At 36.6% G+C, this 22,735-nt stretch overlaps 1 protein-coding gene across 4 annotated transcripts in view; it reads right to left on the bottom strand.

Moving 5' to 3' along the window:
* Window positions 1-541: 541 nt before the first annotated feature.
* CFAP299 (cilia and flagella associated protein 299) overlaps window positions 542-22,735 on the bottom strand; it is a 560,265-nt gene continuing 538,071 nt past the window's right edge. For 3 of the 4 annotated variants that reach the window (XM_058547350.1, XM_058547347.1, XM_058547348.1), the window contains exons 5-6: window positions 17,430-17,559; window positions 623-777 (exon numbers count right to left, since the gene is read on the bottom strand). In XM_058547350.1, coding sequence (XP_058403333.1) covers window positions 682-777; window positions 17,430-17,559 — 226 coding nt within the window. In that variant the 3' untranslated portion in view covers window positions 623-681. Of the gene's footprint in view, window positions 778-17,429; window positions 17,560-22,735 lie in introns of all 4 variants that reach the window. The other variant, XM_058547349.1, reaches the window with a different exon arrangement.

Raw genomic sequence — 22,735 nt, 5'->3', positions numbered from 1 at the left:
AACATATATTCTGTATCTGTTGTATATATTGAAAATGATGAGATCACACCAATTATATCCAATGCTGATTTAACACCAGTCTACTCATCCTGATTGAGATCTGACACCTCATACCAGGCCATCACCTCTCCCATGAATACATCCCTCTCACCCCCTTGGGCCTCTGACATCCTGCTCTGGGCTCTCCCACCCACACACCTTGAGCAGACTTCCACCTTGCATGGCCCCACCTAATTGCCTTACTGCTGGACTGTTTAGAAAGGGAAGAGAAGAGAACGGCAAGGAGAAGAGGAAGAACCAAATATTAATTTTCAATCACGAGTCCATTATATTTGTCAACAGCAGGACTTGGAAAATTTTTGTTTTGGAAAATCTGAGCTACAAAATAAGTCACTAATTACTGTATTTTTGAAGAGGCAACACGATTTTCTCCCATGAACTGTTGCAATCAGCTTCAGTGTTTAGGGGGAAAAAATTAGAAAAACCTCAAATCAGATTAAGAGGCTCTGTGCCACAAAAAGACAGTCAAGATTATGGTTTTCTTTCTAATTTCTTTATTAAATTTTATTATTCTAATTTGCCTTCCAGCTATAGGACTTATTTATTATTCTAATTTGCTTTTGGTTACAGGATTCATTTAAATTTAGCAAACCATCAGGGAACCATCTAACATGTTGGTAGTTAAGTCTTTCTTCTGGAAATGTGATCAAAAATGACAGCTTGTATGTAGAGTTCTGTCTGGATAGGGGTTCTAGTAGAGTTGTCACCTGGTTGAGCCTAAAACACATAAATGATATTGTTAGTCTAGCCCACGCAAATAATTTGCATTAAATGAATTTCTTCTTGCTTCAATATTGTAGCAAACAAAAGTAAAAAGGCTGTGGCCCTGGAGACGTTTTCATGTTTTCCCCCAGGTTCTTATTCTTAAGAAGGTGATAATTCCAATCAGGAGCTTTGAGGCCCTGGGTTGTGACATTACTGGAAATATCTAGCATCAAAGCAATGTCCCAGGCTCGTGCTTGTCTAGACTCTGCTGAACCCCATGGGTCACTAACTGCAAAATTCTTAGTGAAAGGCTTTGCAAAGACACGTGATTGCAGGTTAATAAAGCAAAAGAATCCTATCTTGATTTCAAGTTTGTCAAATAAAATGTTTCAAGTTTGGAATTGATTCAGATTGGTGGAAGTACCTGTCTGTGGGTTTCATGAAAAGCTTCTTATCACTTTAAAAACTATTTGATCTGCTTTTTTCCCTCTTCAAATTATAATCTGTGAAAAAAGATTTGTTCCTTTTACCTTTATTCAGGATAGTCTATCATACCTTTAGGCTCCTAGGGAGCTCCTATGGGAACAAGTATTCACTAATGTGGTGTTGATGAGAAAGAAGAGAGAGATACTAAAAGAGTTGGACATTAACTACAACTGGAAAATATTAGTCATTAGGCCTTTTCTATATTTGATGTACAGAAGAGTGGTGCTACTTGTTCTCTCTTCTTTTCTTTAGGAAGAGATGATAAGAAATTTAGGTCTGGGATTAGAGAAGCTTTGGTATTGCCTTTTCCCGAGCAAGAAAGAATATATTGGAACCGTCTTTTATTAAATAGAGTCAGTAAAACTGTAAAGACTTTGAAATGGGTAAAACAAAAAGAGTAAGTGTCCTGAGTGGCTCACCCATCCAAGTTTTTTCTGCTTTTCATTGTTTTTGTGCTATTTGACAACTATTTAAGTTGTAGAAAACTGATAATAACACAAAATATTCTTGTCTACAAAGATGCAAATTAATTGTGCCCAGCGGAACGCAATTAATTATTGCTCTGTGTTGGGACCTGCTTTGCAGCTGTTTGTAAATTAATTTCAAATTTTCTCGTTCCCTATATATGTTCTGCTCTTTGGATTTGCCTTTGAATTGCTTATAATATTTTACTGGTTCCCTCTATAATTAATAAATTAAAATAAGTATTTGGCATATTCATTTCATATCTGTATGAGAGTCATGATTATATGCTTTTCAGAAAAATTATCTTGTAAACATTTTGGAAGTTCCACTGCAATGCCCAGAGAATTCACCTGATGGCTGAGTAACCTGGATTGTTGGAGGAGTGTTATATCTCATGGATGACTTAAACCCAGGCATTTCTTTTCTTGGCTCCAAGAGGTAAATTCTCAGTAGCAACAGAACTTTCACTTTGCTGATCCTCTATCTCTTTACATATTTTCCATCTTACTATTTTTGTGTTTTGTTTTTGTTTTTGGAAACTTCAGTCAATAAAGTGTTCCCCATTGGTGACAGTAATGATTCAGAATTTGGTTTTACAGTCTAACCTTTGTGATCTATGTAAATGGATTAATAGATTATAGAAATTTATTCTTTCTTGGGTGAGAGACAACAGAGAATCTGATTTGTTAGCATTTTATTTTCTTTATTTGTCTACTTGTCTATTTTGAGCTCAAATTAAGAATCTCTTGCCCACCAGGAAAGAGAACAACTGTTTTGATGTGTGGACTGATAATTTTTTTGTGTTTTCTTTTGACCTGTGGCTAATGTGTCGATCTGAAGCTATAAGCCCTCTATGTGTCTGTGTGTATATATGCTTATAATTTGGAAAGACCTTTACGTCTTTTTGTATGAGTATATAATATTTTCCTGTGGAGAAAACTAATAAATTAGATTAAAAAGTCTCCTAAATTAAAGAAACTCTGTTCTGACTGGCCTATAGAATTCTTATGTAAATAAGTTCTTTTATAAATCAAATATTCATAAAATTCCAAGAAAATGAGGAAATTAAAGTTTTGATACTTTAAATGTGCTATACTTAAAAAGTTATTCTTACAGAAACTCAGAAATGTTTTGAAAATTTAAGTTTATGTAATTAAGGTAAATTTTTGATAAATCAGACTAGTGAAATAATTTTGGTTTTTAATACAAATAGCTTGTTCTCTGATTTATCAGTGTTAGGTATAATACAAGCATACATTTTTTTCTACTTGTGTTTGCTTTTCTTAAACTTATTCAAATCAAATAAGCTAACATTACTCCTATACAATATTTAAGATAATGAAAAATGTAAGTCTGTATTCAACAAAATAAAGTCATCATTCTGACAACTTTATTTCAACAGTAATTATGTTTTTTAGTATGTCAGCCTGAATATAATTCCCAAGATCTTTAGGTAACATAAAGCCTTAGACTACTATTAAGTTGAATTGTATAATGAATATTCATTTGATATCTAGATAATTTCTAACTAAGACTACTGAAAATCTGATGCCTAATTATTAGGCATAATTTTAAGATTATATTCTTTTGCTTATATCCCATGGAAAGTTCCTATCTTTGGGTCATGTTAATGTGTTCATTCTGTCTCTTTAAAAAGGTATGTGTGAGCCTGATGGCCTAGTGGTTCAAGTTAAGCGTGCTCCACTTTGGAGGCCTGGGTTCGGTTCCCGGGGTGTGGAAGCACACCACTTATCTGTAAGCAGCCATGCTGTGGCAGTGGCTCACAGAGAAGAACCAGAAGAACATACAATTATACACAACTATGTACTGGGGCTTTGCGCAGGGATAAAAAGGAAGAAAAAAGGAGGAAGACTGGCAATAGATGTTAGCTTAGGGTGAATCTTCCCCTGCAAAGAAAAAAAAAGAAAGATATGTCTGTGGCTGTAGAAAGTTGCAATATAAGCTTTGCTAGACTGTTAAAATGCTTTTGGAACACAGACAGTTGTGAATTATCTACCTCTAGTTTTCTCTATGAAATAGGAGTTACTCTGGTTAAAAATCAGAATTAATATGAATGGTTGAGATTACTATGAGTAACAGAGACAGACTAATACCACTGTCTATGTGCTTTTGTGTTCCAAAGAGAAAGTAGTTTTGTCCTATAATGGAGGTTTTATAGAAGTGGTTATATATATATATATATATATATATATATATATATATATATATATAGTAGTGTTTTTCAGGCCTTTGTTTTTGTTTCTTCTCAGAACCCCTGTACAATCTTGGGACCTTCTGAGGACCCCAAAGAACTTTCATGTAGGTTATAACTATCAATATTTACCATATTGGAAGTTGAAATTGAGAAATTTTTAAATACTTATTGATTCATTTGACCAGAGCAATGATGAACATGCATTGAAATGTTAACACAAATAACATCTTAGTAGTAACATAAAAATTATTTTGAGCTCATGAATCCCCTGAGAATTGCTGTGATATAAAAAAGCAAAATGAAGGGCAAATTTGAAAGTAAATTTTACTTGCCTTGGTTTATGGTACTTGAGTCTAAAAAGAAGCGATGAAATGTGCTAAAATTTCAGTAAAGTTTGCCCCATCTTAATGGGCTTGCTCTCTTGGCTTAGCGGTTAATTCCTTTGCCTGCTACATGAAAAGCTTCTCTTTCTTTCCTTTTTTTCCTTAACCTTCCATGTAATCTGTCTAGGTAGCAAATATTCTATGTCTTATAAGAATAATTTCCTGTGCTTTATGTTGGATTTATTACATCCTTGATTAAGAAAAAGAAAAAAATAATAAAAAATAAAAGAAAGCAAAGAACTAAGATTCCTCACATAAAGAACTAAAGATTTTTACAATCATGTTAACGTCTATGTTTCTTTTTTTTTTTTTTTATGTTTTAATAGTTTGTAACATTGTGAAATTTTGGGTTGTACATTTTTGTTTGTCCATCACCATATATATGTCTCCCTTCACCCCTTGTGCCCACCCCTACCTCCATTGCCCCTGGTAACCACAATATAGTTTTCTCTGTCCATGTGTTGGTTTATATTCCACATATGAGTGAGATCATACAGTGTTTGTCTTTCTCTTTCTGGCTTATTTCACTTAACATAATACCCTCCAGGCCCACCCATGTTGTTGCAAATGGGACAATTTTGTCTTTTTTTATGGCTGAGTAGTATTCCATCATATATATATATCACATCTTCTTGATCCAATCATCAGTCGAGGGACATTTAGGTTGCTTCCACTTCTTGGCTATGTGAATAATGCTGCAATGAACATAGGGGTGCATAAGCCTCTTTGGATTGTTAATTTCAGATTCGTTGGATAGATTCCCAGTAGTGGGATAGCTGGATCATAGGGTATTTCTATTTTCAATTCTTTGAGGAGTCTCCATACTGTTTTCCATAGAGGCTGCACCAGTTCGCATTCCCACCAGCTGTGTATGAGAGTTCCTGTTTCTCCACATCTTCTCCAACATTTGTTGTTTTTTGTCTTGGTGATTATAGCCATTCTAGTCTATGTTTCATTTTAAACATTTTATTGTTTTATATGTTTATTTAATTAAATAGTTAACCCAGTGTTATTTCTCTAGCACCCTGATTCTATCCTCTGACAATTTTTCTTTATTTTTGCCTTTCCATAATTGGATCCTAAGTACAGAAAAAATTAAATACAACTTTCATGATACCTTTTACGCCTAAAACCACCTTTGAGATTTCCCAGAGGGCCCCTGGAAAAATCACAAAGATTTATTCTTTCACCTTTGAAAAGAGGTGCTGGGAATAATTAGGTTTGTGTCTAGAATCTATGAGAACAGTTGTCAAATCAGAAGAGGTACTCAGCCTTACCTAGGTAAATTTGTATAGGTATAATATTATTAACATAAATATTTCAGAAATTTTGTATGCTTTATGAGAAGTCCCTAGAGTTATGTCATTGCCCTTGCTGTTTATAATATGGTTTTACCCTCAGGGAAAACACTGACTGCAACTCTTGGCATTATTTCCATCAGATTTTCCTATATTTATCAGAGTTCTGGCAACAGCAGAATAATGTTATCAGTCATAATTTCAGCTACTGTTTTTAAAAATACAAATGTTTAGGCCTTACTGCAGAGTTACTAAACCTCTTGATATTCTTGATATAAACAATTACATCTCAGGATTATTTTAAGTCCTATCTCAAGAATTTTTTGCTCTATAAAATTTTTTTCATCCATTTCTTGAGTCAGATATAGCATTTGCAGACTTCTTTTAAAATAAATTTAATCATTATCATTTGACGGTTTGTCTAATTTTGGGGGTGGGGGCAGGGAATGGCTTTATTATCTTTGTTTTGCACGCCGCAAAAAGAACTAAACTTCCTTGTCTGTTGCAGTATTCTTATTATGAACCCTCATTAGACTGTTCACATTTGAAAATTATTAGTAATAAATCACTCATAGCCATTTTAAGTCCCTATCATCTACAGATAGTATTGTTTTACTCTGGGGCTTCTCTGAAGTCTCTTTTTTAGGTTACAGGTAAGAATTTGTGTTTTCAACAGAGAAGAATAGTCTCAGAATCTTGTGGACAAGGACTATACCAGGTACTTCAATTATTGACACTTCAAAGCTGAGCTGACATAGATTAGATAACTTTCAGACTACAGCACGAGTGGACTGAGTTAGGATTTACAGGATCTGTTTTAGGCCAAATGAGAGGACTGCATATGACAGCTAACCCAAGATCCAGTGGAATATTGTTGATATTCCAAAATTCTGGAATATTATTGATATTTTTGAGTGGTGCATAGGTCCTCACCCAGGATCCAAACCTGCAAACCCCAGGCTGCTGAAGTGGAGCATGTGAACTTAACCACTGTGCCACCAGCCTGGCCCTGAAACCTTTTTAAATGATATCTGATTCCCACTTCTTTCCTCTAGGATTCAGAAATTTATAGTAAGTCTCCTTACTTTCCATGGCCGCTTAGCTATTTGCAAAGGTTCAATAAGAAGCTGTCATCTTTTTTACCAGAATGTAATTGTACAAATTGTAAAACCAAGGCCTTTCCTGGAATGTCATATTTGAAAATGATGCTCATTTAATCAAGTAGGAACAGCTACTCTTTAGAGATTAAGTTTGACCTCACTTATAGAAGCAATGCTAAGAAAGCGCTGGCCTATTTCTTGGCTTAAAAAATCAAGAATATTATATATTATACATAAATAATCTGAGGATATTTGGGGACACTGAGAAGAAAGAAATTTACCCAAATTTTAGGTATTTCAGGTGAAATATGGTAGAGAGTATTTCTTTGGCTTGGTTTCCTAGCCTCAGGTCAACAAATAATGGAGGCTTTTAAAAATCCAATTTGAGACTCCTTATGAAAACTTCCAGGCACAATTTAATTTATTATTTGTTCAAAATTCTATGGTTTTTGAATTTACAAAGGATACTTAAGGTGTCCATATGGTAAAATAACACTTCTACTACATCTATGTAAATAATCAGGCAAAATAATGAGGCCAGCCTTATTTTATAAGGATAATCTTTCTTTGAAATTGTTATGATAAACAGAGGGGAGGAGACTGTCAGGGAAAACTGTGAGCGACTATGAAATGGGCAAAAATCAAATAGTGGCTATCTTGACTACTCACTCATCCAGCTTTTCTCATCTTTGGTTGATATTACAACTCTGTGAGTTGTAGAAATCTGATAATAATGCAAATAATTCTTGTCTGTATAAATGGAAAGTAATTGCATTCGATGGTATGCAACTTATTTTTGCATTGATTTTGATAGACCAGTTTTGCATCTATTTGTAAATTCACTTCAGAATTTCTTATTCCCTTTATATGTCTCTGCTCTGAATTCTTTGAACTAATTGTAACTGGTCCCCCATTAATTAATGAGTTAAAAATCTTTGACACATGTTCATTTTATGTCTATATGAGAATCATGATTCTACCTTCTTTTAAAAATTATTCCTTAACGGGCCAGCCCTGTTCACGCCCCTTAAGGAGTTTACACACTCTGCTTTAGCAGCCTGGAGTTTGCAGGTTCGGATCATGGCTCATCAAGCCATGCTGTGGCAGACATCCCACATATAAAGTAGAGGAAGATGGGCACAGATGTTAGCCCAGGGCCAATCTTCCTCAGCAAAAAGAGGAGGATTGGCAACAGATGTTAGCTTAGGTCTAATCTTCCTCACCAAAAATAATAATAATAATAATAATAATAATTACTCCTTAACAGTAGATAACAAGAGTGCTAAAAACAATCTCACATACACAACAAAAACAAGAAACAATGCAGTTGGTTGAGAAAATTCGGCACTTAGAAAACTCAGAAATTGTAAGCATCTGCTGTGGTGGTGCATGGTTAAGAAGAGTCATAGGAGTTGACTAGTTCAATCGTTGAGACCCAAAAGAAATCACGCTCTCTTTGCATTAGAAATAATCCCTTAACTGGGGTCTTGCACTTGCAACGACTCCATGCCTGACTCATGTGTTTTCTGGTGCCTGCTTCTTTGTCATTAGTTATCAGTTGTTTGAAATCACGAAGGAAACAATTATTTTGTTTTAATTCAATCATTTCATTCAGCCAGGAAACTAACCTTCCACTCTTTCCCATATTCCTTGTCCTGATTCGCAACAGTAAATTTTGTGAAAAAGTGAGCATGAATTTGGGTAAAAGTAAGCATGAATTTCTCTTCCTCAAATTTCTCCATTCTCATCTCCCTAGCCTATAACAGGGACCATTTCCTTTGGCATAATATTTGATTAGGCTGCCCTTCTAATTAGAAGCTTAAAACAGCAATTTTGCTTTGTCATGCATGTTTTATTGGGATATGCACTTTTCTTTTCACTGCAGATATTCAACTTGGATGGTGAAGAGTTATCATTTATACTCTCTTATTACTAAGCATTGATATACATATAATAATTCAAAATTATATATTTAATTTTTTTATTTCCTCCAGCCCATCTTTGCTGTGCTACGCTTTATATATGAGTTCATACACTGGACACTTCACGACAATGTGCTTATCTCTAGGGGTTGTTCCATAATACTGCGTATAAAATTAAAATCAGTTTTCCAGGTCAAGAGGAGGGCATAGCATTTAAGTTTTAGGAGTTTTAATTCATAAAAGCCAAGCTCTGTTATATAATTTTTAATGTATTCCTCAAGGCCATTGATTTTAGCAGCAGTTAGTTGAATAAATACCTAATTTATATGTGGTGGGCTTTCAGTTCAGGTATACCAGGTGATTGCCCAGGGGAAAAGAGGTTTTAAAACCTTCTTAGTATGTGAGCGTTTTAGGGCTATAATCAACCAAACATTCAGTAATTTGGGCAGCAAAACCAGAAAGTTGGCAAAGTCTCAGCTTTGCTTAATCACTGTGACTGCGCCACAGTTAAAATGTAACGTTTACAAGAGGCCTCAGAGGAAAATTGAGGAGCCCAAAAGGAAAGTGTCCCCTGCCCCATGAATTCAAGTTTGCATGGAGTTTCAGGGAACACTGTTGGAGACTTTGAAGAATCCACAGCCTGGCTTAAACTATTCTATTCAGTATTTTTTTTTTTTTTTAATGTCCAATAGAAAATATACCTGGGCCCTGTAAAAAGGCAGATTGTAAAATTGAGGACCTTCACTGGGTGGGTGGAGCTTCCACAGATTAAATTTGAACCGTCCGCGGAAAGGACATAGGAAGGTTATGTGCCGCCATTTTGAGAAGAGCAATTTCAAACCTGTGACAGGCTCCGTCTGATTAAAACGCCTGCGTGGCAAGGAAAATGAAGACCAGTCAATGAATTGGAAGACAGCGCTAAGAGGGCAATTAACACCTTTCCTACTAATAGTAACAAGTGCTTAGTGGGGGGTCGCTTGGGAGAAACAGAACAGAGGAGAGGAGCTGTGAGAAGGTACTGCTGGAATCTTCCCCTAAATTAAAACAACAAAATACCCACGAAAAGGCAAAAACGTGTTTTTATTGGTTAAGTTACTTTTACTTTTAAACTTTGTTCACCTAGATATTCTTTTGCTCATAGAAAAAGAAAGTGGACTTTGGCTTTTTTTTTGCGTGGGTATAATATTCAATAATGACTACACATTTATTTTAAAAAATAATAAAATAATTGCTTTTCTCATTCACCCATGGACCTAACGCATCGCCATTGCCCTGGACACCCAGGATCAGCAAAGAACCCCCAGGGTTACTTCACCTACCAAGGAGAGAAAAGCACTAGAGTCAATTACTCTGGTAATTTTTCAGCTAAAAATAGTGTTAGCTCTGCATGTGTTTCTAGTGCCTAAGATCCTAAAATATTTTAAAGTTAACCTCAAAAGTTTCCAAGATTATTTTTGGCCCTACTATTCATTTCTTTAGCAAATATTTAATATTCAATTTACTCATTCCACGGATGTTTACTGAGCACCTACCATATGCTAGCACTAGAGACACAATGGTAAGACAACCAGAAAGAATCTCTGCCCCACACTTCAGTTTATGCTTAACAAGTCTCTGTCCCACATACTGTTTCATCTGAGCCTCTGGACAAACCTACCTGACAAAGTAATTCTTGATGAGGCAGTGATAGCAAGAATGGGAACTGCCAACTCCACTCTATAATGATCCAAGTAAGTGAGGAAAAATAGCAACAATTTATCAGCGGAAGGATCTAATGCGGTCAGTCGTATTACTGCGGAGGTTATCCAGAAGTCTTTGGTATATGGTTTGTACATTCTAGTTTGTGCAGTCTCAGGAATGTGTAATTTAAACTACTTAAAATTAAGACTGTTGAATTAAAATTTGTTTTGGAGGAACAAAGTTTGATTACTTTATGGACACAGAGTAAGGTGAAGCAACAGCTAATAAAAAATTAGTATGAAAAGCAGTGGATGTCAAATCCAGGTAATCTTGAGGATCATCTGGGGAGACATTAAAAATACAGATTCCTGGGCCACGCCACAGACCGATTCAGTTTGAATCTCTAGGGATGGAGCCTCATGACTGACTAGTGCGAGGAGAGAGGAAGAGGAAATATTTACTGAATTGACAGAAATTGCTCTTAATCAAGCCATAGTAGGTTGGATGTTGATAAAGGGCTCTTGTGATAACATTTTGCATTCCAAAGTAACACGTTTTCATGTCTGAGCAATCGTAATTTTCAAAAAGACAAGTCTGAACAGGAGGGCTCCTGATGTACAGTGAGGAGTATTGATATGTAAAGAGAAAAGAGAGGCATCCTGCTAAATCAACGCACAGTCTGCACTGCACACGCCTTCCAAGTTCTGGGACACTCAGGATGGATCCAGAAAGGTTTGTTCTACAATAGTGTCTTTTGGTTCATCAATTTCCTACATCTAATAGGAACCACAGCATCTCTAAGATCTTTTAACATATTTTTTTGTTTGCTTGTTTTATCATCAGCCATTTATCAAGCAACTATATTCAAGGTGTACTCTATTTAGACACTAAACAAAGTAACAAAAAGGAGACTCTGTCTTATAGAAGTTCACATTTTTCATAAGTTGATTTTCTTTTGTGTATCAATGAAGTATGGCCAAAAGAAAAATAACATCACCTCCTTTCAAAATGGCTTATGCATTTTCACCCTTAGGAATTTTCATTCTAAGTCATGACACAAATGGTATAGATTCTCATTGAACTGTGTAGAATGGCAAAAACTCATTAGATTTGACTTCCACAGTTGGAGTTCAGTTTTCTCTCAAAACTTTTCTGCCATTACTCTCCTTCCTGCACCTGGGTCTCAACCCTGATTTTGCATGCTAAACTCACCTGGGGAGCTTTTGAAACGTACAGATGCCCTTATCTTCCACCCAGACCAATTCAACCAGAATCTCTGGAGATGAGGCCAGGCTTCACAGATTTTAAAGCCTCCTGGGTGATTCAGATGTCAGGCCTGTACTGAGGACCACTTTCTATCAAAAAGAGGTCCTCTCCCTCCCATGCAGCCCCGTGCTCTGTGCTTCCTTTAATGTGATATTCCTTCCTGCTTAGAATACCCCTTCTACGCCAGTCCCTGTGTCTTCACCATACCCATCCTTCAGATTCAGTTCAGATGCTCTCACCTCCATTACTCATTTTTTAATGCATACCTTAGGTCCAAAGTAAATTCTGTCTCCTCTGAATTCTTATAGGGCTTTTTCTGTCCTCTCAGGTCACCTTCTAGCTTGTTATTTCTGTGCATATTATATTTTCCCACCTACTCACCAATTAACCTGGAAAGTTTTTAGGGCAAGAAACTCACCTTTCTGATTCACTTTTTATAACTCACAGTGTCCAGTAGGTGCATAGTAAACATCAAACGAGGAAGAGGAAGATGAAAGGAAGAATGAAGAGGCAACAGACTTACTGACATCCATCCAGCTCACCTTTTTCTATTCTCATCCAGCACTGGTCTCCCATTCTTCTCTCTTTCTCTCTTTTCTCAAGGTTGGGGTGAAGTGAGATCTCTCAACCACTTTTTCTAGATAGATATGCAACTCTAAGTTTGGTCTTTACCTATATGATCAGTAGTTGGAATGTTAAAAACATCAACTCAGAAACTTGCTAACTACAGCAGGACCCCTAGTTCTAGTCCTCTTTGCTCTTCACCTGCCTTATTGTTATGCTCTCATCTTCTCCAGTTTTTCCTCCCCAGTCTGTCCTAATCTATACTCTGTCATCTCCTTAAAACATATCTTTCATCCTGTTATTTCCCTGCACAAAAGCCTTGGCATATATCCCCATTTCCTATCAAGTCCAGTCCAAGATCTTCATCAGTCCTGCATTCAAGGCTTTTCCAAACTTAATTCCCACTCTCTCCTTCTTCAAGCCAGTGCAGCAGCCAAATTGAGATATTTAAATTTTCTGTTATCTGTTTTATGCTCTTCACTGTTATCTTTGCTAATAGGCTTTATTCCTGGTATTGCCTGCTTCTCTGTCTCTATGAGCTCAATTCCTAATCATTCTTCAAGTCCAGTGGAATGATCACCTCCTCCATTATCACCTAACGTTATTCCCAATGCTGTCCCCTCACCATCCCCTCTCCACTGGCTCCTGCCTCAGATCAAAAGCCGTCTCTTCTTCCACTGAATTCCCAAAGCATTGCTCTTTTGCAACATATCACTTTCTGTCTTACACTGCAGTTATGTTTTTTACATGCCTGTGTCCCTAAAAATACCATAAGCACGTAAAGGGCAAAGGTTGAAATCTTGCTCGTCTTTACATCCCCTGTGGTGTCTCATAATACTTAAATTTAAGCTCCATCGCTAGATTCTACTAATAATGAACTATGTGACCTTGCGCAAGTAATGTAACCTGTTTGAATCAATTTATTCATAAATCAAAAACATGTTCTAATTTAACAGTCTTAATTTGAGATGGTTTAAATTACATATTCCTGGAACTGCACAAGAAGACTTGAAAGCACATAAGAAAATAAAGATTTCTGCATAAACTCTACAAGACCTAAAATTATGGCTGTATTAGCTATTTCCACTGATAAATTCCTGCAATTTTTTTTTCTGACTTATTTGGATCAATATTGAGTGGGGTGGCTGTACCCTTTCTGGCTATCATTGCTACATCAAGTGTCAGTGACATAATCCACTCCTTAACTCTTAATTAGTGTAGCATTATGTTTGTGTGTTTGGAGGGACTCATTCATTCACTCATTTATTCCATGAATATTTATTGAGTATCTATTAACCAGGCATGCTTCCAGGTGATGAGCTCTCACATTTAGTGAATGGAAGAGGGGAGGAGAGAAAAGCTGGTGTAACTAAAGGAAGATTTTTCCTATTTTAATTATTCTATACAATCTCTCTCTCATTAGTAGATCGTGAAGGTTTTAGACCAACTATGTTACGCTAAGACTCAAAGCAAACTCTCCTATGGTTAATGTTTCCTAAAAGCAGAAGAAAAATGCCTATTTTTTTCATTTGTCCAGATAATGTAGGGGAGTGAGTGCAAAGTGCTTCCACTCAATCCTTCTAAAGATAATACACTGGAAACATTTTGATGGGTGTGAATCACTCAGACAAGCATTCTTCACTCAAAAATAGAAACTTGCCTTATTTGTTCCAGATGTTATACAGCTGCAGGGAAGTTGAAGCCAGTGGTCCTGTTTTCAATGCAACCAAACTCTTATTGCATTTGGAATTTCTTAACCAATGAACTCAGATTACTTGTTCTAAGACCTGCACAATTTTCTTTTTTTCCACTGTTACCATTCACAAACAGCTAAGTTTCATGGGAACCATGCTTCAGAATTAATGAGTCTACAGCTGTGTTGTACAAAGAAAATACATCCTGTTTATCACTGTCTCCTCCTTTCATTTATCTTGACTTTAATTTTAAGCATAAAATATTTCAAAGGAGTACTTGAAGGAAAAGAAAAGGAGAGTTGAGTTGTATTATTCTTATAATATTTTAGAGCACCTTAACTATGGAGTTATAAGAAGGTGCTCATCTTAGGAAGAATTTCGAGCAAAATTATTAACAAAAATATTGTGTATAAAAATGTATTTCTTATCATTGTGCATTTGCAGTTTTAAAAACTTGACATTTTAGCGTGTTTTTTAATTCTTCCGTAGGTCTGTAAGAGCTGCCTTGTGAATGTATGAAATATAAAAGGGTCATGACTCTTTGGAGAGGGTGAATAAGTTAAGAAAATATGTAGGAGATGTAAATGCTAATTTTATATCTAGTCCATAAAAATGAAAATACTTGTGTTCTGTTTTGTTTGAGAATACTTATGTTTGAGAACAGAGTGCCAGATCTCTTGAGATTATTGTCTCTTTATGGAGAAGGTTTTCTCAAATTGTGGTTCATGGACAATCTGTAGCACAATCACACTGGCTTGTTTATGAAAATATGTACTTCTGGGCCCAGTTCAGTCAGAATCTCTGGGAGTTGGACCTGGGGCTGTAGAGGGACCCTGGAGATCAGAAAACAACAATAACAACAACACTCTCATCTTCTAGATGTGACATTAAAGCCCAGGGAGGTTAAGTGAATTTCTCAAGGCCATGCAGTCAGTTAGGAGTAAAGTAAGGCCTAGAATTTCATTTATTGGTGCTGAGACCAACATTCTTTTCCAGCAAGTCAGCTATTAATTTTTATCTTCAAAAAGATAAAATTCAAATAGAATTTAAATAAATATGAGTATCCAAATATTTCAGGTGGTCCACCCAGTAATTCTTGACTCTTATCACCAATTAACTAAATCCTTGTTTTTTCTCCAGGATTTGGAAGTACCTTTCCTTCAGACTAATCATGAATCTTTTGAATCATCATCAAAATCTTCCAGAAAAAAAGAGGAAAATGTTATATTTTATGTGTTGTTAGCTAATTCTTTGAAATCTCATGATTGATTATTTTGGAAGTGAGTGTTTTAGTTAAAGTTATTTGAACCATGTTCAAGTAATAGTTTGCATTCAATAACGATTCCATAAAGACTATAAAAACTATAATTCACGACATACATTCTTGAAGTATTTATATTCCATTAGGTAAAACAGAGCCCTAAAATAGTTTGTGTGATGTCATTCAAAACATATTCAAATATTTGTTTCACACATCTTAATGGAGCTATTAATAATTTTATATCTTTTCTTTTATGCATAGTTTTGCCTTCTAAAAGGAAAAGACTCTGTGAATGCTGTTTATTAAGTTTTCTGTACTTTGCCTCAACTGATAATATTTTGATGCCTGTTTAGGATAAGTAAAGAGGCATCACTAGAGAAAAGTTGTGCTGTAAACTTCCCTGGTATTCATGGATTCATAATGAATATGGCGCTAAAGATTTTCAGGTCCAGTCCTTCATTTTACTACTGAGAAACCTGAGACCAAAACAAGAGTAGTGTTTTTTGAAGGAGATAGCATTGTGTCAGAAACTGCTAGTTGTCTACCCAAACTGCTCTTCTCCCTTTCCCAGAACTCCTGTTTTCAGGAGTTTCAAGGCCACCTGAATAAAGATTACATTTTCCTAGAGAAAGCAAAATACCATATGATTTCATTCATATGTGGAAGATAAAAAACAACAACAACAACCAAACACATAGTTATAAAGAATAGACTGGTGGTCACTAGAGGGGAAGTGGGAAGGGGGGAGGTTGAAAAGAGTAAAAGGGCAAAAAAAAGATTACATCTCCCAGCCTTTTGTGTAGCTAGATATGGCCATATGACTAGGCTTTTGCCATGAAACATAAGTGGACATTTGTGTGGTAGCTTTTCGGAAACTTCCTTAAAAGGGATGTCCTTTGTACCCTCTGAGCTTCCTCCATGACTTCTGTTTGGAATGTGGTTGTTTTGGCTGGACATCTATTTTGGCCCATGAGGATGAGGGCCACCCTGGCCCAGATGACTGTGTAGCTGCCCTTCCAACTTTGGGCTGACACTATGTAGACTCACACATGGGAGAGAAAGAAGCTTCTGTTCTGTTTAAGTCACTGTCTTGGGGTTTCTGATATTTGGAGCTGTATGTGATTGCAGGCAATAATTCATTTCTTGCTACAGAATTTCATTCTTTGAGCACATAGTTATTGAGCGCTTTTTATGAGCAAGGAACTGTACCAAGTGGATATGAAGCAAAAATCATTCGATTTTTGATTGTGAATTTCTAAAAAGTTTTTTTTTTCTTTTTGTGAGGAGATCAGCCCTGAGCTAACATCCGCCAATCCTCCTCTTTTTTTTGCTGAGGAAGACAGCCCTGGGCTAACATCGGTGCCCATCTTCCTCCACTTTATATGGGACGCCGCCACAGCATGGCTTACCAAGCAGTGCGTCGGTGCGCGCCCGGGATCCGAACCAGCGAACCCCGGGCCGCCGCAGCGGAGCACGCGCACTTAACCGCTTGCGCCACCGGGCCGGCCCCTCTAAAAAGTTTTTGAAACCAGAATCCCCTTTTCTTTTGGTCCATCCTTGCCCCTATCCCAGGCATAGCACACAATTCCTATCCTTTCACTATGAAGGAATATTGCTCTTGACTTTGAATTTTAGATTGATGCTGTCATGTGAGTAACGAATTTTTCAAAAGTTAAAAAAAAAAAACCTGTGCAACTCATATGATTTTAAGTAAAGTTTTAACCTTCACCCCCAAACATATGACAAGTCAAGATTAAAAAAATCATGACTCAATGCAGTCTTTGAAAATATGTAAAATATAAATATTTGTCCTTGAACAAATTCAAAATATCATGGGACATGTCTTTAAAATATTTAAAGAAAATGTATTTTCTAAGTTAACACTTCGAAATACACGAAAGGCCATACTGTTCAGTGTTAGTCACATATAAAAAGGGATATTAGAATTCTGGGTACGTATGTGAGGTGAGGGTCTCCCTTCCCTAAATGACTCATCTCCCCATTTAGAGCAAGAAGTGACTGAACATCCCCAGGATCAGAGCAAACAAATGCATTGTCCACTAGCTCCCTGATCTAATTCTGCTACTAGGTATGGAGTAGTCTTCCTACTTGTAAATTCTATTTAAATTCCTCCCAAACTCTTCCTTATTGATTTCTGACAATTTATTGTTTTGTAGTTTTTTCTTTAATAGGACATACTCTAAGTTTCAACCTAGTTTTTCATTTCTAGATTTAAAAACTTAAGTGTGTCAAATATTTAATAGATTTTTGAATACTGATAGAAATACAATAAAATTTGGAGAGATATATAAATGTAAAACTAGACTTGCCTTTGGGTCCACATTGAGAATTTTTCTGTCTCTCTGGTATTTGAAAAGTAAGCCTTCTGGATTATCAGCAATCACTTGATAATTGGGAGTTGAATTCCAAACAGCAATATGACTGTCCCAGTTGTAAAAGCTATAGAGATAAATATTTATTAGGAATTAATATGAATAATACATTAAATTGACAAATATATTTCAGAAAATATTTGGGGCAGTTCAGTTTCAAGATAAATGGATGGGATATAGTCTGTATAATCAAGTAGAACGCATGTGTGATTAAAATTCTTGCAGACGAGATTAGACTGGGTTATTCTCAAATCATTTAGATACATATTTATGACTATTTTGCATGATTTCCTGGTTGGGACACTCTAGGACTAGACCCTATTCCAATATTATATTCCCAGGAAGTCAAGAAGAAAATTGATGCAATTTAAAGCTATTTCTTCCAGCTCAGGCTCTTCAGGGTATTAAGAGTATTCAGGGTATTAAGAGACTGTTTACCAGAAGGAAAGGCAGGCTAAGTCACCTCTTTTCATTCAAAACAAATTAATTTATTTCTTTCAGGCTCTATTTTTCAATAATATGTTTCCCAGGGAGTGAGGAAACTATTGAGTTCGAGAGGTTACCATAGGCCAGGCATGATGTGATGTATTCTGTCACAACACCCACATGATGTTGCTCTCATTTCACAGACAAGGCAAGTAGACTGGGGAGGTCAACTAGCATGGTTAAGGCCCTGCAACTAATATGTCATAGGACTAATATTGCAACCCAGATCTGTGTGTTTCAAAGGACACATGTGCTCTGTCTAGTGTTTAACATTGCCTGCATTTTATCCTTTGTTTTGGTTGATCTTCTATGAAAACTTTCTATTTTTTCCATGTCTTCTTTTATACCTATTTGTCAAAAATGAATATAATACTGTCTTATGAATTGGAAGAATCCTCAAAACAGTCATGTATCACTTAATGACGGGCATATGTTCTGAGAAATGCATCCTTAGGTGATTTCGTCGTTGTGCGAACATCATAGAGTGTACTTACACAAACCTACATGGTATAGCCTACTCCACACCTAGGCTATAGAGTACTAATCTTATGGGACCACCGTCATATATGTGGTCCCTTGTTGACTGAAACGTTGTTACGCGGTGTGTGACTGTATACTTATTTTACATATATTATTCCTGTTAACACATTTCTAATATAATGTTAATATGTTCAAATATTAACACATTTCTAATATGTCTAACGTTATCCTTTTTCTGGGTATTTTGCCCTCTATGACTCCCCTTCTTCATTTTTTTTTTTAAATTTTATTTGTTTATTTATTTTTTTCCCCCAAAGCCCCAGTAGATAGTTGTATGTCATAGCTGCACATCCTTCTAGTTGCTGTATGTGGGACATGGCCTCAGCATGGCCAGAGAAGCGGTGCTTCGGTGCGCGCCCGGGATCCGAACCCGGGCTGCCAGCGGCGGAGCACGCGCACTTAACCCCTAAGCCACGGGGCTGGCCCCCTTTCTTCATTTTGAAAGAGTAGATTTCTTTGATTAAACTCACTCTGAATTATATCATTTTCTGAGGCATCAACTTTCATGCTATTACCTGAAAATGTAATGTTTACCCTCAAATTTCTCAGTATTCAGAAAGGATTGATTACATAGATTATATATTTGTATAATTGGGGGTCGTGTTAGTGAGAACTACTGCTCTTTTGTCCGCTAGTACTCTTTCTATGGTCAGACATAGGAGTGTCTGCCCTTTCTGAGGCACAGAGTTAGGAAAAGTGGTTTTCCAAACATCTTTGTTCAGTCGATCCTCCCCAAGAGAGCGGGAATGACTATCTGATTGGTGAATTGAGGAAAGGAACTGAGCATTCATGGTCCTCCCTTTAGCTAGCTGTCATAAGTGAAGTATATCATGGCAGGCTCAGCCTCCAACAGGGCGATGGTAGGGTAGCAGCCTATAGTCCTGGTGATAAATTCAATCAGTGGTGAAGGTATTAGGAGCCAATTTGTCTATGCACCAAGCTGGGCTCTCCAATTCAGTTAAATCTATAATAAGATAATTTAACCTCCATCTTACTGGCTGTTTGGTTAGGAGACTGTCAAATTGCAATAGGGGACAGGGGTATGATTCTAAACCTTACACAGAAGTCTCTTAAATAATTATTTCTGAGATATATAGATATAGATAATCCCAGTAAAATGCCTGAGTCATCACTATGCTTAGAGTGGCATGGTTTATATCACACATTCCTATCTTGTTGCTCAGACTAAAAGCGTTATTGAAGTCCAGGCAGATTTTATATATCTAGTCTTTATATAAGAAAATTAATTTGTGTAGCACATGGTACTTTTTTTTCTATTGAGGTCTTAATAGTTTATAACATTGTGAAATTTTGGTTGTATATTTTTGTTTGTCAATCACCATATACATGTCTCCTTTCACCCCTTGTGCCCACTCCCTACCCCCATTGCTCCTGGTAACCACAATACAGTTTTCTCTGTCCATGTATTGGTTTATATTCCACATATGAGTGAGATCATATGGTGTTTGTCTTTCTCTTTCTGGCTTATTTCACTTAACATAATACCCTCCAGGTCCATCCATGTTGTTGCAAATGAGACGATTTTGTCTTTTTTTATGGCTAAGTAGTATTCCATTGTGTATATATACCATATCTTCTTGATCCAATCATCAGTTGAGGGACACTTGGGTTACTTCCACTTCTTGGCTATAGTGAATAATGCTGCAATGAACATAGAGGTGCATAAGCCTCTTTGGATTGTTGATTTCAGGTTTGTTGGATAGATTCCCAGTAGGGAGATAGCTGGATCATAGGTTATTTCTATTTTTAACTTTTTTGAGGAATCTCCATACTGTTTTCCATAGAGGCTGTACCAGTTTGCATTCCCACCAGCTGTGTATGAGAGTTCCTGTTTCTCCACATCCTCTCCAATATTTGTTATTTTTTGGCTTGGTGATTATAGCCATTCTAACGGGTATGAGGTGATATCTTAGTGTTGTTTTGATTTGCATTTCCCTGATGATTAGTGATGTTGAGCATCTTTTCATGTGCCCATTGGCCATCTGTATATCTTCTTTGGAGAAGTGTCTGTTCATTTCCTCTGCCCATTTTTTGATCGAGTTGTTTGTTTTTTGTTGTTCAGTTGTGTGAGTTCTTTATATATTATGGAGATTAACCCCTTGTCAGATATATGTTTTGCAAATATTTTCTCCCAGCTGGTGGGTTGTCCATTCATTTTGATCCTGGTTTCATTTGTCTTGCAGAAGCTCTTTAATCTGATGAAGTCCTTAGCATGTGGTACTTTTGATGAAGCAATTTGTATTGCTCGTCAATACTTTTGTTTTCCTAGGCAGGGATGGGAAAAGTTTCATTTCACATGCCAATTATAATAGCTAACAATTATTTAATAAAGAAACTAACATGTATTTAATAAGTACCATGTGCTGGGTACTGTTCTGAGCCTAATGAATTTATAATCTCATTTAATCTTATCACCAACCCCATGAGTAGGTATAAAATTATCTCATTTTATACATGCAGAGCTCAGGTGATCCTGAAGTGTACTTGTGGATGAAAATGAGGAACTGGATTTGAGAAGATACTAAAAAGTGGACTTAACGGTTTTGAGAGAGAGAGCGACAAAATAAGAGTGTAGGATTACTCTCAGATTTCTGGTTTGGATTCCTAAGTGTATGGAATTACTTACTAGGATATAAAATATAAGAGGAGGAACAGATTGCGGGTGGGGTAGGCGTTCTGTTTTGGATATGTTGAACTTGAAATCCCTGTGAAACATTCGAGAAAATGAAAGCAAGGATCTTGGTTTGTGTTGTTTACTGCCCTATTTCCAACACTTCCTCTCAGTCCATGCCTGACACGTGGTAGATGCTGAATGCACATTAATTGAATAAATAAATAACGGATGAACTTCTGAACTTTAGAAAGTTTTCTAAGATCAAGTAATAGATCTGGAAGCATGTGGTACTTAAATTCAAAGAGGTGGCTGAGATGGACAAAGGAGAACACAGAGGCAAGGATGAAATCTGGGGACATCAATTTTATAGGGATGAATGAGGAATCAGCAAAGGAGAGTAAAAAACAGTGATGTGAAGCATCAGAAAGGACCATGAGAGAGTTATTTTGTTGCAAAAACTGAAGAGAGGAGAATATATCAAGAAAGAGCACTTTAAGAAAGGCTGCAGTGCCAAATGCTTCATAAATTACGTAAGGTATGAAAAGAGTCCATCAAAATTTGCACTCGGAACGATGTTACAGGGAGAGCAGTTGCAGTGAAATGGTGGAGCAAAATTCAGGTTATGAGAATTTAAGGGAAGATGAGAAAAGATTACTGAATAAAAATAATTCCTTAGAGAATTTAGTTGTGAAGGGAACAAGGAAACTAGGACAGCACTAGAGAGGGGGAAAAAAATTAAAGTCAGTTTTTGTGTGTTTTTTTAAGATGGAGTATTCTTGAATATGTTTCTATGGTGTGAAGAGGGAAAAGTAGAGAAAGCAGGACCCTAAAGGGGCAGGAGCCAGCCCTGGTGGTCCAGTGGTTAAGATTCGGTGCTCTTACCACTGCGGACTGGGTTCATTTCCTGGTCAGGGAATCACACACCAGCCTGTCGGTTGTCATACTGTGGTGGCTGCGTGTTGCTATGAGGCTGAAAGCTGTGCCACTGGGATTTCAAATACCAGCTGGGTCACCCATGGTGGACAGTTTTCAGCGGAGCTTCCAGACCACACAGACTAAGAAGAAGGACCTGGCCACCCACTTCCAAAACAACTGGCCATGAAAACCCTTCGAATAATAGCTGAGCATTGTCTGATAGAGCGCTGGAAGGTGAGAGGATGGTGCAAAAAGACCAGGCAGGGTTCCCTCTGCTGTACACAGGGTCACTAGGAGTCAGAATGGACTCCACAGCACTAACAACAAAAAAAGAGGCAGGAGCTGTAAAAAGGCCTCATCATAAAAAATTATATATGAGAAGATGTATCTCATATGCAACAGCACTATGTTGTTCCTTTATCTATGTAAGCTAATCTGATTTTAGTAAGAGCCCTGCATATTATTTATTACTACTCATATTATATAGATAAGGGAACTGAAGCTGAGAGAAGATAATTAATTTTTTTACGTTTACATATCTAATAGTACTAGAATACAGTCTCAAACCCAAACTACAGAATCTAAAACAAGTGTTCTTTAAAAAAATGTTTTTTTCTATTGTGGTAAGAATACTAAACGTGTGATCTACCCTCTTAACAAATGTTTA

This window comes from Diceros bicornis, chromosome 8, assembly GCF_020826845.1.
Source record: "Diceros bicornis minor isolate mBicDic1 chromosome 8, mDicBic1.mat.cur, whole genome shotgun sequence".
In the NCBI taxonomy this organism is placed as follows: Eukaryota; Metazoa; Chordata; class Mammalia; order Perissodactyla; family Rhinocerotidae; genus Diceros; species Diceros bicornis.
This window is presented reverse-complemented; position numbering and strand designations above follow the sequence as displayed.